Source organism: Anolis sagrei, chromosome 1, assembly GCF_037176765.1.
Source record: "Anolis sagrei isolate rAnoSag1 chromosome 1, rAnoSag1.mat, whole genome shotgun sequence".
Taxonomy (NCBI): Eukaryota; Metazoa; Chordata; class Lepidosauria; order Squamata; family Dactyloidae; genus Anolis; species Anolis sagrei.
Window position 1 is genome coordinate 134,717,300 of NC_090021.1, and position 15,225 is coordinate 134,732,524.

Genomic DNA, 15,225 nt, shown 5'->3' on the forward strand with positions numbered 1-15,225 from the left:
GGAGTTACAGTGCTCTCTGGATGTGAACTATTAATCCCAAAATCTAGGGTCAACCCCTCCCCCCCCCCCGCCCCCAACCTCACCAATATTTTCTGTTGGTCATGGGGGTGGGTGGGTGGGTGTCTGTGAGTCAAGTTTGGTCCTAATCCATCACTGGTGAGAGTCACAGGGCTTTCTGGGTGTGGGAGCTATCTCAGAAATCTCCATAGATAGATACATACATATCCACCCACAAACATATTTTCACTTTTAATATATAAAATATTTTTGAAAACAAGACACAATAAAACAAGACCAATAATGTTGATACGTGTAATATTCTTCATCCAGTTTTACGTTTTGTTCAACTTTTTCTAATATGGCCATCATTCTGTATTGCAGTTATAGATTTGTAACCTAGAGTCACAGATCTGCAGCTCCTCCAGGATTGATAAGAATATGTAGTCTTACTGTAAGTCTATGTTAGTCTATGCCAGTGTTTCTCAAATTGTGCTCCTCCAGGTATTTTGGACTTCATCTCCCAGAAATCCCAGTCAGCTTACCAGCTGTTAGGAAATGTGGGAGTTGAAGTCCAAAACACCTGGAAGAGCAGAGCTTGAGAAACTATGGTGTATGTTAAGGAGAATTGAGAGGGCTGTCATATTTTTGCATTTGTTGTTTCACTTTTTGTTTAGTAAACTTGATTTTTTCATGTCAGAAGAGACTTGAGAAAGTGCAAGTCACTTCTGTTGTGAGAGAATTGCCCGTCTGCAAGGATGCTGCCCAAGGGACAACCAGATGTTTTTGATGTTTTACCATCCTTGCGGGAGGCTTCTCTCATATCCCCACATGGGGAGCTGGAGCTGACAGAGAAAGCTCAACCCACTCTCCCTGGATTTGAATCACTGACCTGTCAGTCAGCTGTCCTGCCGGCATAAGATTTTAACCCGTTGCGTCACCGGAGACTCCTAGGAAACTTGCTTGAGTGCATATTGGGAAAAAGGCGATATATAACTAGAGGACTGAACAAATGAAATATTTATTTGGCTTCCAGAAGTGTTATTTCAGTAACTGTAATTATTAGACAAAAGAAAGAAGATATGCTTTCATCTATCATTAAATATAAAAATATACATGCTTCTTTACATTTTTTTCTGTACAAAAACTCGTGAATCCTAAAGCCAACTGCTACTCAAACAGATTTTGTAGCACCAGAATCACTTCTTTCTGGACAGAAGGACTAAGTTTATCAAAGTCACCTCTATTTGATTCTGGAATATTGGAGGATCCCACAGACTAACATAAGAAGGTGAGCTGCAGCTTGTTGGGAGGAAGGCCTTCACCTTGCTCACATCATGAAGACTCACAGGCCACAACATGTGTGAGATGGTCTGAGCCACTGTGATGTCACACTGGATTCGAATCTAGCAGGTGCCCCCTCTCTGATACAAAATATGGAGCTAAGTAGAATGCAAGCTCTTCAAAGCTCATGTCCTGTTTGTTCAGTGGTTCTCAACCTGTGGGTTCCCAGGTGTTTTGACCTACAACTCCCAGAAATCCCAGCCAGTTTACCAGTTGTTAGGATTTCTAGGAGTTGAAGACCAAAACATCTGGTCAGAGCATGGAGTATGGGCTTGCATTCAGATCCCTAAACCCCTTTCTCCAGAAAAACAACCAACTGGACACTTTTTTAAAAATAGCTTTACATGGTGTTATCACTGATCTATGCACATGTCTTTTGAACAGAACATCTGCGTTTAGAGCTTATTTTTCGGCATCCTCTTTTTCTGTACTGTGCTTCGAAAGTAGTATCTGCATAATTATTTTACGCATAATGTAGGCAGAGTTTCCTCTTCAGTGTAAAGTGTCAAAGAGAGAAATTAGGTTTTTGTGAAACCAATGCTTATTAAATTTGGTTGCTGACACAATATATTTTACTTTAAGAGCTCAAAGCTGTCTTCAAAGTATCCAAAAATAATTCCATGTATATAGCATATATAAAATTGAAGGAAGCCAACTTTTTTAAGTAGAGAGGACTGTTTGTAATGTACACAAAAAGACTGAGTTTGTGCTAAGTCATTGACCTTCTTTACACTGAAAACAGCGATTTTCCGCCCTGAGGCTATTTTGAAGAAATGATTCAGATTCTTTATATAGGAATGGGCAGCACATTAAATGGGCTTTATTTCAGGGATTCTTCCTCCTTTCTATACATTTCAAACCTCACCCATTGCATTTGCTATGCATATTGATATGAACACAGTCTCCTGGGACTAATAGGCTACTGAGCTGTGGCAGAGAGGGCAGAAGTTGTAGTTGCTGATTTCTTGGGCTTGAACACAGTGCTTGCAGATATTGCACATCCAGAACTGATACTCGGTAATGGGCCTCCCAGTGGCGACACACGTTGGAAGCTTCCCTTCTCCCCTATTAAACACAAGCAAAAAAAGCAGTTTGAGAAGTGCCTCTTAGGGTGCCCACACACCTGTTTTGTTTAGGGTTAAGAATTATAGAATATTTAGTCTCTCCTAAAGATCTAAACACGTAAATATGGTAAAGCTAAGCATAATGCACAATGATAGTTATTTTTAGCATCATTCAGTTTACATAGGCAATACGAAGTCAATTTGAAACTGTGAATTTTAATCTGAATTTTACCAGTGGGTTCCGTCAATTGTAGATCTAGATCTGTAAAACCTAACAAATAGTACTCCGGTTTTCTTATAAATGTTCTTTTTAAAATCTTTTGTGTCTCTTCATGAATTACCCTCCAAAACTTTACTGCTTCTTTGCAAGTCCACCACATATGGTAGAAGGAGCCAACCTTCTACGACTGCCGCTAGAATTGTTTTTGCTAGAGAATGGAAGAAAGACTCAGTACCACCTGTACAGGAATGGGTGGAAAAAATCAGAGAAATAAAGGACATGGAATTATTGACTTTTTTGTTGAAGAAAAATACAGGTATGATACTAAGAAGAACGAATTGGGATAATCTCCATGAATATCTGGACAATTTGGGAAAATAAGAAACAAGAGAGACAATTTCTTTTTGAACTTATTTTATATTTTTGAATAATAAGAAGATATGATCCAAGAAGATGGAATGGAAGTCATTTTTTTCTTTTTCTTTTTTTTGTGTTTTTTGTGTATTTTTGTAGATTTTTTTTTTTAGGGGTTATTTGGGATTTTAGTAAATTTTTGTGTTTCTTCTTTTTTTTTATTTCCTCACTTTCCTATACTTTATTGTTCTCACTCTTTTGTTGTAATCTATATAAAAATTAATAAAATTCTAATTTTACCAGTGGGTTTTAACTTGTATTTTAACTCTATGTGTCTTGTTGTGCAAGTTTTAATAGTATTTTATCTCTTGTTTTAACAATGTTGTACCTCACTTTGACCCACAAATATGAACAAACGTTTAACATTAATAATAATAATAATAATAATAATCTTTATTTATATTCCAGTCTCTTTCCCTAAAGGGACTCAAGAGTGGATTCCAATCATAAAAGGCAAAATGTTCACTGCCTGACTATACACCCATAATAACGAAAATTGACAACCCAGATCTTTCCCACATTCTCCTCTCCTTAGACTCCTCAAACCTCCAGAAGGAGAGGTTTAGGATGGTCTAGGAAGGGGGTGATCTCATTCAGCACTGCCAGATGGACAACACTGGATTTGATCCAAGTGAGAGAAAATCAATTACAGTCATAACTAGAATGAAATTAATACACTTACTCTTCAAGAAGGCCATCTAGTTCTGACTTTTTGTTATCTTTAGGGTAGTGTTTGGTGAATATCTGCAGAGCAAGTTCTTCGTATGGCTGCCTCTGCTCCTGGGTCAGGTTTTCTAAAGATTCCAGTTTCACAAAAGCCTTTGAACATGTACCGAATGCCCTGTTGGCGCAGGCACAGAGGGCCAACAGCGAATAGATCTCCACGGCTGGAATAATGTCTTCATAATCCCTCAAGTGAAGGGCTGTAAGGCAGAGGGAATCACAATACACTACTTTGTTACATTATTCAGTTATCAATGTATTACACTCAATCACTTTTATCTGTATTGACAGGCACACAGAGTTCTGCCCACTCACAAATAATTGGCTTACTGCAGTTAAAAGAAGATGCCTTGTTCTTCAACTGAAAAGGATGAGAAAATGACTGAAGTGGCTGCTGCGTACACCAAAGCAATCATATTTGCACCCGTACCTTGAGACACCTGACTTGGCCATGGTAGTCCACGCCTTAGTCACATCCTGTTTGGATTATTGCAATGCTCTCTACATGGGATTGCTTTTGAGGATAGTTCAGATGCTACAATTAGTCCAGAGGTCGGCAGCCAGGTTGTTAACTGGAGCGCCGTATCACTCCCATGTTGCAACAGCTCCACTGGCTGCTGGTCTGCTTCCGAACTAAATACAAAGTGTTGGTCGCTACCTACAAAGCCCTAAAGGTTCGAGTCCAGGCCAGACAAGATACTTAAAAGCACTATTGACCCAATAGAAGGTTATCAGCAAATTATTACCTCCCTCAAACCTCATCTGATTCACTCAGAGCCAGCTAAAGGCATCAAGCACGGTAAAGGAAGTTGGTTCGATGCAGAATGCAGGAGCCAAAAAAAGACCCTTGCCCTGGCCATCAGAGTAGCCAACAAAACTGGGACCGAACAATCCTATAAAAGTCTGAGTGAAATCCGTTCACAGTATAAATCCCTACTAAAAAGGAAGAAAATTGAATTCAACAGGCAAAACTGGATGAAACTGGATCTGGCAGTTAGACAAAAGGATGAGGGCAAATTCTGGAACATGGTGCATTCCGGGCTAAGGTCCTTGCAACCTCATTTAGATTCCCAAATTTCAGCTCCTACTTGGGAAGCCTATTTTGGAGAGGTTTTTGGCGACCCGGAGGCTGTGGGGGAGGTGTTCGAACATGTTGATGCTCCTGTTTGGCCTCCAGTTTCACTAGAGGAAATGGAAGGCCTACTTCAAAAATTAAAAACTGGAAAAGCCCCAGGAGAGGATATGCTTCCCCCAGAATTGTTCAAATGCAACATCACCTGGTGGGCCCCCATCCTGGCCAAACTGTTTACATATATCAACCAGACAGGAATCATTCCAAATGGGTGGAAAACTAGTATAATTGTTCCCCTATATAAAAAAGGCAATAGGACGGATCCACACAATTATAGACCAATTAGCCTGATGGATGTAGTATCAAAAATCTATGGTAGGTTTCTGTTAAACAAATTACATAGTTGGGCGGAGGAAAATAATATTATTGCGGAAGAACAGGCGGGATTTCGACATGGCAGAAGCACAATAGACCAATGCTTTGTACTGTCGCACTTAATCCAAAATAGTCTGAGGAAACCAAAGGGTTGCCTATATGCAGCATTTGTGGATTTTACTTCAGCTTTTGATCTAATTGACAGACAGCGTTTGTGGGCAAAGTTGGCAAAATCGAATGTGGACAGACGACTGCTGTTATTATTGCGCCAGCTATACTCGGGAACGGATCTAAGAGTGAGGTTAGGGCTATCAGGCAAGCTATCGAACAATATTGAAACTAAAAGAGGAGTTAGGCAAGGATGCTTGCTAGCACCTTTTTTGTTTAACTTCTACGTGAACAACATAGTGGCCGAGTTGAGTTCCCCTGAACACTTTCCGCCATTAGTAGGTAATAGGAGAATCCAGATCCTATTATATGCGGATGACATGGTGCTCCTGTCATCTACGCAAATAGGTCTCAGGAGACTGCTGAGGTCATTAAGTAGAATTTGTAGACAAGAGAAGCTGTCAATCAATCACTCAAAAACCAAAGTGATGGTATTTTCCAAAAGGAAGCAAAGACACACTTGGAAATTGGATGGTCACTTAATAGAGCAGTGTGATAGTTTTAAATACTTGGGCTTACACTTCTCTCATAATGGAAACTGGAAGAACCACATAGAGGCAGCCAAATTATCTGCCTGGAGGTCAGCGAAGTCAATCCTAGCCTTTGGAAAAACAAAGGGAGGTTCCCTGGTATGTCCCACAGTAAAGATTTTTGTCGCTAAAATTTTACCCCAAATGTTATACGGAGCGGAAATTTGGGGGCAAGGTAATACAGAACAGGTTGAACGTATTCAGAACAAGTTCGCAAGAGCTCTTCTAGCCCTTCCCCCTGGGTCCCCAGCTTCCCTGTTAAGACTGGAATTAGATCTTCCCTCACTTAAGGCCAGAATGCATAAACTCATCATCTCGTATGGGAAGAGATTGCTAGGAATGGAGGAGGAGAGCATAGCAAAGCAATGCTTGAGGGAGCAGTACAAACGGGGAGGATGGGTGCAATCCTGGCTAGCCTTGCTCCATCAGTATTTTGAGGGGTCAATAACAACTCTAATGCAGCTGGACAAGAAGGAGATTAGTGATAAAATCTTTGAGATGGATGCAGCTGGCAATTTGGAGATTAGTAAAAAGCAAGGTTTTTCAACATGGTATCCCAGACTAAAGAGTGACCAATACTGCCAACAATATCTTCAAGATCTAACGTCACCAGTGTTGAGGAAAGCCTTTACAGCTCTGCGCTTCCAAACAATGCCCTCAAACTGGCTAGAAGGGAGATACAAAGGGATCCCCCATGCCCAAAGGCTTTGCATTTGTGGCTCTGGGGATAAAGAAGATCTAACACACTATCTATTACACTGCCCTCTGTATAATGATCCCAGAAAAAATCTCCTGGGAACACTCCTTGAAGAAAGGGCAGCATGGCAAGAATCGGCCGTGATCGGTGACTTGCTAGCAGATTATGACAAAAATATAACACTAAAAGTAGCCACATTTGCAATTGCAGCCCAAAAGATCAGAGACAGAGTAGCAAAATCCTCGTTGGAGACCAGATAGGGAAAGGGAGAAGGTTAAGGAGGACACATACTACTGTTAGGTTTCTGCCAGCAAAATTTTAAAGATCTAGTTTTTTAAATTTTGAATGGCTTTTGGTTCATATTGGAATGTGTTTATAAAGGTTGTATGTTATTGATGTCATGGCCTATGGCTAGTGCAATAAACTTTATTCATTCATTCATTTGTTTAATCGCATCTCCCTATACAGACCATCCCAGCACTGTGGTCTGTGGAGGAGGCCTTCCTCTTGATCCCACCCCCGTCACAAGTGCGGCTGGTGGGGACAAGAGAGGGGGCCTTCTCCGTGATTGCTCTGGAACTCCCGAAAGAAATAAAAATGGTTCCCACCCTCCTCTCTTTCAAAAAGCTACTAAAACACACCTTTGCATTTTGGCATACAGGGAGGAGGAAGATTAGGGCACTTTAGTAATGCCATTGAAAAGCAGGCTGTCCTATCTGTACTTCGTGGCCATTATGGTACAGTTAAGAACAACTAGCTAAGTGCTTACCCATTTTTAATTGTGCTGACTAGGTTAGATGTTTTAGACCATGGTTTTAAATGTACTTGTTTAGTGATTAGTTGTTCTATGTTTTTATTTTGATACTTACATTAATTTGATTAGTACAATGCTGTTATTATTCCATACTATGTTTAGTGCTGTAATGTTTTGGTATATGCTGAGCATTGAATATTAGCTTTGTATGTGTAAACCATCCTGAGTCCCCTTGTGGGAGATAGGCGGTCTAAAAATAAAGTTATTATTTATTTATTTTTAAATTGAGGAAAATGTATTCATGATAAAAGATGCAAGTTTTGCCCAATTTTTTCAGGTGGCTCAAGCAGCAGCATCCAGTTTCCTAACTTGCATTCAATATTCCCCGAGGGCCCTTCCACACAGCCCTATATCCCAGAATATGAAGGCAGAAAATCCCACAATATCTGCTTTGAACTGGGTTATCTGCGTCCACACTCAGATAATGTGGGATTTTCTATCTTGATATTCTGGGATATAGGGCTGTGTGGAAGGGCCTTGAGTTAGAAAATCAAACATGGAAACTGAATATATTCACTGAAGAAGTTCAGTGCTACTCAAACTGGTGTTGCCTCTCCCCAAAGAGTTTCCATCAGCAGCAGCAGCATTATTATCTGCTTTTCCTCCTAAAAAGACTCAAAGTATCTCATAATAAAATTAATACAATTTAAAACCTAAAAATTACAAACATTAAACTAGAATTAATTATTAACAGTATTAAAAATAAACAATTAAAACCTATCAAAAACATATTCATAGCTAAAACTACAGCATTCCCTATTATTATGAAGATTGTGTTTGAACTTTGGGCTTTGAGGCTGAAGCCAAAACAGTCAGTCAGTTTGCAACACAAAATAATCCTACCTGTCTTCATGGCTGTATCAACATAACCCTCGTATAGCTGTCTCTGGGCAAGTATAAAGAAATGGTAGGCCTCAGCCCCTCGCCAAGCGTGATCGATTAAGCGACTGTCTGAAGAAAGAACATCTTCCTCCAGCAAACCAGCTAATGCTGAAGTTGCCTGGAAAGAAGATACAATAGAGAAGAAACATGCAAGTTTTTTTAAAAAGTAGAGTAGGTTTCTCTACTTTTAAGCAGAGCTTGGATTTTTTTTATTTTTTTGGACTGGCTGATTAGGAAGATTCAAAAGTTATTTTTTTCTAGTTCTGCACTGTGGTATTTTTTCCCTCCATTAAGAGCTTTGGCTAGTTGAAAAATGACTGAATGTCATAAACTGTAATAATATATTGCTTTCAGATATGTAGAGTCAATTGTACTGCGACAAGGGTACACATAATGGGAAGAGCTCTTAAAAGCAAGTACAGGCAGGTGCCGAATCACTAAACTTCAACTCACGCAATACTAGTTACAAATGGGGGCGGGGGGGGGGGGGGGGAAGACCACAGGAAGTGATAGAAATTGCCACTCAGAATGTAAACTCACTGCTGAAAGCGTTATCATGGGGAAAAGGGGTCTTTGCTGAAGCTTTCACACCAATCCTTGCCTCCACAACAAGCCATTTCCCCCCAAAATCCAATGATTACAGGGACAGAAAGTGCAATAACAGCAAAATCAACACCATAGGGAGTTAACCCTTCCTAGTGCTATCCAAATCATACATACATACATCTATTTGGATGAAGTTACATTTAAAAAGTGTATTTATTCTGACTTATATACAAATGCAACTTAAGAACAAACCTACAGAAACTATTTTCTTTGTAACTCTGTCCTAACAATATTTTGCAATGTTTATGATTTTTTTTTTGTGTTAGGAGCGACTTGAGAAACTGCAAATCACTTCTGGTGTGAGGAAATTGGCCAGATGTTTTACCATCCTGTGGGAGGCTTCTCTCATGTCCATACATGAGAAGCTGGAGCTAACAGATGAGAGCTCACAGCGCTCCCCGGATTCGAACCGCCAACCTTTCAGTTAGCAGTCCTGCTGACACAAGAGTTTAACCCTCTGTGCCACTGGGAGCTCCTAATTATGATGCAGCCCCTTCTTTAGCATATTGGGGGGCGGGGGAGGGTGTCTATCATATCTGTAACATATTGCTTCCAAGTTTGACTCTTGGGATTTAAAATGATTTTTTTCTTCTTTTTTACAAGTTGCAAGCAAAAGAGGAAATTATGGGAAACTTGTGACATTACTACTTATCACCATTAAAACCTTTGCCTCAGCCTTGTGGTATAGTATAAACATTTCAATAACTCATTTTTGTAAGAAAGAAATTGAGAAAAATGGTTGCCATTTTCTTTAATATCACCTCATAAAATTGACTTTCCGCCATATCTGTGAGTGAGCAAGCATATTTTATGACACATCATGCATTTCAACAAAGTACCTCTGAAGTTTTTCCTTTTGTTTTTCCCCTCTGTGCATTTTTCATTTGTTCGTGATACTGTTCCACAAGTAAAGCTGACATGACATACAGTTTTTTAACACGCAAGGGTTTGGTTCTTCTTTTAGCTTCCTCATCTGAAATCTTTCAATAAGAGAGAAAAAAATGTTATGTTAAAAAAAGGGGAAAGGGATATCTTTATTTTAGTTTTCTTTTTACAACATGAGACTCATAAAATAGAACATTAGAAACAACATAGTAAAGGTAAAGGTTCCCCCTGACATTAAGTCTAGTCGTGTCCGACTGGATGGTGGTGCTCATCTCCATTCCTAAGCCGAAGAGCCAGCACTGTCTGTAGACGCCTCCTAGGTAAAGTGGCCAGCATGACTGCATGGAGCACCATTACCTTCCTGCTGAAGCAGTACCTATTGATCTACTCACATCTGCATGTTTTCAAACTGCTAGGTTGGCAGGAGCTGGTACGAACAGCAGGAGCTCACCCCGCTCCCTGGACACCCATGTTTTGTTTATATAATCACCCAGTCTGATTACATAAATGGAATATGTTAATATATCATTTCCCCCTTTAAAGGGAACTGGAAGGCAGACTGAGAGACCAAGAACAATGCTGGGTTGCACCTTCCTTCAGTTTGGACTGAGGATTCTCTGAGGTGCAACCTACTGCATCTGAGGCCCCTTCTACATTGCCATATAAAATTCAGATTATCTGCTTTGAACTGGATTATATGGCAATATGGACTAATATAATCCAGTTCAAAGCAGATAATGTGGGGCCTGGGTAAGTGGGCCTAGGCTGCTTCCACATAGCCATTTAATCCGGATCAGAATGTGGATTTAAGAGATCTGGATAATGTGGGGCCTGGGTAAGTGGGCCTAGGCTGCTTCCACATAGCCATTTAATCCGGATCAGAATGTGGATTTAAGAGATCTGGAAACCCATCAGATCTTTTAAATCCACATTCTGATCTGGATTAAATTCCTCTCTCACAGCCCAGGATTCTATTTTGTTTTTCCCCTTAACTCCAGGCAAAGAGCTGCACCAATGAGTGCTTTAGCAGCTCCTGAAGGCAAGGCAGGAACTTAGGCAAGCTCTACCAACAAGGCGAGGCTTCCTTTCCCTCCCTCGGCTGGCTGTGCAACAGCCTTATTGTCTCTACGCTTCCACAGAGTTGTTTACGCTTGTGCTGCACTTTCCAAAATTGTTCCTCCCTTTGCATTGGGGTGGGGAGACAATGTCATCATGACACTGCCCCCTTTTAATCCACTTCAAAGTGGATTACAGTCCCTTTGTAGATTGGGCCACAGATTACATAATCTTATGCTGACAATTTCTTTTTCTCAGTAAGTCTGTAAGATGCTACGAGATCCCTTTGCATATAAGAGTATGGCCAGTCTTCCAAAAATTTGGTATGGTTGGAGTCTATAGCAATGCATAAAAATACATGGCACAACTGTCTGCATTGTTTCTGTCAGAACACTAAGTTCTCCAATGGCTGGGTTGCTGTAAGTTTTTCGGGCTGTATGGTCATGTTTCAGAAGCATTCTCTTCTGATGTTTCGCCTGCATCTATGGCAGGTATCCTCAGATGTTGTGAGGTCTGTTGGAAACTAGGAAAATGGGGTTTATATATCTGTGGAATGTCCTGGCCACCTTGATTAGCATTTAATGGCATATATTCAGTTGCAGGAGCAACATTTTAATCTACACTTGAATTTAAAGTTGATTTAGCTACTAATTGATTAATTGCAATTGTACGGACTTGGAGCATCAGTAAGTATGCTCTCAGAACCTCATCTAAACAGGTATATGGCAAAATCCATGGAAACTAGGAAAATGGGGTTTACATATCTGTGGAATGTCCTGGGTGGGAGAAAGAACCCTTGTTTCCTGTTGAAATATTAAGAGGAAAATTTTAGACAGACCTCCTGAGACTGGGCAGCTAATGTTGGGAAAGCACAAACATATATACTTAATTAGAAGGCATTTTCTACATATAAAACTTCTTCATTGGATAAAAGACACAGCGCATCTACCTAAGCGCAACCATCAATACCTTGAACATGAGTTTAGCAGCATCAAAAAAATAGTTGGCTTTACGATACAACTCAACAGCATCAAGGGGTTTGTTCTTTTCCAGTAGCTGAGAGGCATATCTAGCTAGAAGGGAACCAATCTCTTTCATATTGTGTTGCTTAGCAAGTTCAACAGCTTTACTCCACTAGAAGAAAAGACAGTAAGCATTAGTCAATTACATTTAAGTTAAAATATAAAAACAAAGGGCCTTGTCTTTTAAGCTAAAATGTTTTCCCAGTGAAGAGAACAATTTACCCTTAACATTTCAAAGCTGCCAATAAATCCCAATTTGTGCCAACATACTGATATTCAAACCTGCTTGCAGACAGACTGTGAGCAGAAAGAAATCCTTCCCCTTAAGTAAATAGGAAATAACTTAAAATCACAGAATAATATGACTTGGATTATGTGATTTTAATTGAGGTTTTAATGATATGTTTTAATTGCTTGGTTTTAATGTTTTTGCTTATTCACTGATGTATATCTACATGTGGCATTGAATTGTTGCATTTGTAAAGCCGCCTTGAGTTCCCTTCGGGGTTGAGAAAGGCGGGATACAAGTATAGTAAATAAATAAATAAATAAATAAATAGAGTTGGACGAGACTGCAGGGACCATCCAGTCGAACCCCCTGCCATGCAGGAAAAGCATGATCAATGTACCTCTGATAGATGGCCATCCAGCCTCTGTTGAAAAGCCTCAAGAGAAGGAGCCTCTGCTACATTCCGAGGCAGAGATCCAACCCAATGTTGCTGCAAACAGAGTACTGAGTAAACATGATAATAAATACTATTTTGTATTTTCTTAAATTTGTGGTAGATGTGCTTGTAACTGAAGAAAAACTGATCAAACATTTGCCATATCCTCCTCCAGCTTCTATAGAACATCCTCTGTCTAGAATTTTTTCGCAGGACACAATTATAGCACTATGATTTCACTTCAATTGCCATGGTTCCAGCCTATGCGAAATGGACCTAATAATTTACCTCCCAGCGCAATGGCTCAGCCCCTTCCCCATATTTATTCCCCAATTACTGCTTGTTTTATCTGGCATGGTTAATAGCAACTTCAAAATATGTGTGACTTCCACACGGGATGGAGCCCAGGGGGCAAAAGTAATAGCTTTTGTGGCTGTGATCCAAATTTCACCCCAACATACTCTCAGTTTTTAGGAAAATAAAAAGACACTGGGAGATCTGATTACAGACCTCTCGTATCCTTTGTGGTTTGGCTCTCAAATGCAGCACAGGGGGACATAAATGGCTAGGATGCACTAAAAACTCCTAGGTTGCTATTTTATAGCAGCTGTTTTGGCTACCAAACAAATGTTCATCAGAAGGGCACAGGAGAGAAAATGATATGGTGGTGGAGGCTTCTTCTTTGGAAGGGTTTAAGCAGAGGCTGGATGGCCATCTGTCAGGGGTGCTTTGAATGCGATTTTCCTGCTTCTTGGCAAGGGGTTGGACTGGATGGCCCACAAAGTCTCTTCCAACTCTATGATATTAAAATATCATAGAATCAAAGTAACATGGAAAACACTTCCAGAGCAACATCCCTTGTGCTGGACTTATACTTTTACCTGATTGAGATTTACACAGATATCGACTGCATCCTTTGGTCTGTTACATTTGAGGAAAGCGGTTACAGCTTGTTCGCACATGCCCACTGTAACAAACTTATGGGCTATATCCTGCAAGAGAGATAGCAAATGGACCATGAATCTCCAGAAGAGTGTCATCCATGGTCAGAAGTATAAAATCAACAGAATTATTCTGAACCTTCAATACTAATATATTTACCATGGCATGTGCTGACTACTTTGACATACATTAACTTTCTCAGATGCATGTAGCAAAAAGATATTGATGTGCAATGTAGCTAGTGGAAACTATAATATCTTTAGCACCTTCTCCATACTTGATTGTTTATAATTTTATCATATTCATCAGACGGTAAACTGTGACATGCTATTTGATCATATGATGTACTAAATGCTGCTTTTCTTTATACCAACCCTCACCACTTATCCGATTTGCAGTTGGCAGTCTTTGATTTGAATTTGGTATTTAATCTCTGAAATCTTAGCATTCAAAAAAGCTCAGGGAAAGGAAATGTCTGAAGTTATTTTTGTCTTAAAGACCATATGTGATAAAAATAATATTCTTGAAGAAATATCTGTATTTTCACTTTTTGTGTGAAACTTGAAATATAGTTTGGAATGAGTAACATTTAAGATCTGATTTGTATAATGAATGATTTGTTACTGGATTACACTGAGGTCCCTTCTACACTGCCATATAAAATCCAGATTATGTCCTTTGAACTAATCCAGTTCAAAGCAGATAATTTGGGGTCAGATCCTGGGATATAGGTCAGTGCAGAAGAGGCCTAGCTTACACTGAGGAGGGGTTCATTCCATCATGAGGCAAATGGATATTTTCCTATGGATATTCTCACCATTGTTACCTTCAGAAGAATTAAATGAAGGGTAGCAATCAATTTGCTTATTTAACCAAACAGATACAATGCAATCTCACATATATCTCTTGTTGCAAGCTAATCCCAATGGAGTTAATAGCATTTAGCTCCACCTAGGATAAAGCTGGAAATCAGTTATCCCAATGAGGAATTCATATACTCACAGGAAGCAACTTATTGTTTTCTGGAAGTGAGCTAGCCAAATCCTCTAACGCCTGATAATCTTCCAGCATATAGTAGCATTCAGCCAAACGTTCATGATTTCTGCCTTGTACATAATAAGGAACAGCATTTACCCTAAGGAGAAAAGGAAGACAGAAGTAGAGATGTCTGAAAATATGTTAATATCACCACAGTGATATAGACATAGATGTCAATAGCTGTGCAACTTTTGGAAACTGTCAGTCTGTTTGATTTGCTAATGTTAGTGCTGCAATGAAAACAATGTTGCACTATTGACAAACTTGCAAAACAGTGGATGTTTATATTTCAGTTGGCAAATAGACATAATTCTTTGAATCTCTTTCAAATCAATACATTTATTCAAATTACAAACAAACGTAGTCAGCTACATCAAGGTTTAACATTATGCAAGATGCCTATAACATAGCCAATATATAGAACACAGATATCTATTGCTAAGATACACAAAGTATTATGTTAATGTTGTTGAAACTTCAAATATGATGTCATATGACAGATTTAAACGTATAAACACAATAAAGAGGAACAACTTCTCTTAGTCATGGATAAATGTCCATAAATATAAACGTAATAGTCCAATCTGTCTGATGATTTATAGAGTCACTGGTAGATTTTTTTGAAGGACTATTTATGGCATCCAAGGTTGTAAACGGTGACCAGGTTACAACAAGGTATCCCAGGTGTAGTTCCTTGTTTCGGTTATCCAT

General features: G+C 39.5%; 1 protein-coding gene across 2 annotated transcripts in view; it reads right to left on the minus strand.

The window, feature by feature from the left end:
• Window positions 1-999: 999 nt before the first annotated feature.
• The window catches only part of WDR35 (WD repeat domain 35), a 41,603-nt gene continuing 27,377 nt past the window's right edge, over window positions 1,000-15,225 (minus strand). For both annotated transcript variants that reach the window (XM_060787296.2, XM_060787288.2), the window contains 7 exons: window positions 14,479-14,611; window positions 13,416-13,526; window positions 11,817-11,981; window positions 9,746-9,886; window positions 8,262-8,418; window positions 3,722-3,962; window positions 1,000-2,406 (listed from right to left, as the gene is read on the minus strand). In XM_060787296.2, the coding sequence (XP_060643279.2) occupies window positions 2,253-2,406; window positions 3,722-3,962; window positions 8,262-8,418; window positions 9,746-9,886; window positions 11,817-11,981; window positions 13,416-13,526; window positions 14,479-14,611 (1,102 nt within the window). In that variant the 3' untranslated portion in view covers window positions 1,000-2,252. The remainder of the gene's footprint in view (window positions 2,407-3,721; window positions 3,963-8,261; window positions 8,419-9,745; window positions 9,887-11,816; window positions 11,982-13,415; window positions 13,527-14,478; window positions 14,612-15,225) is intronic.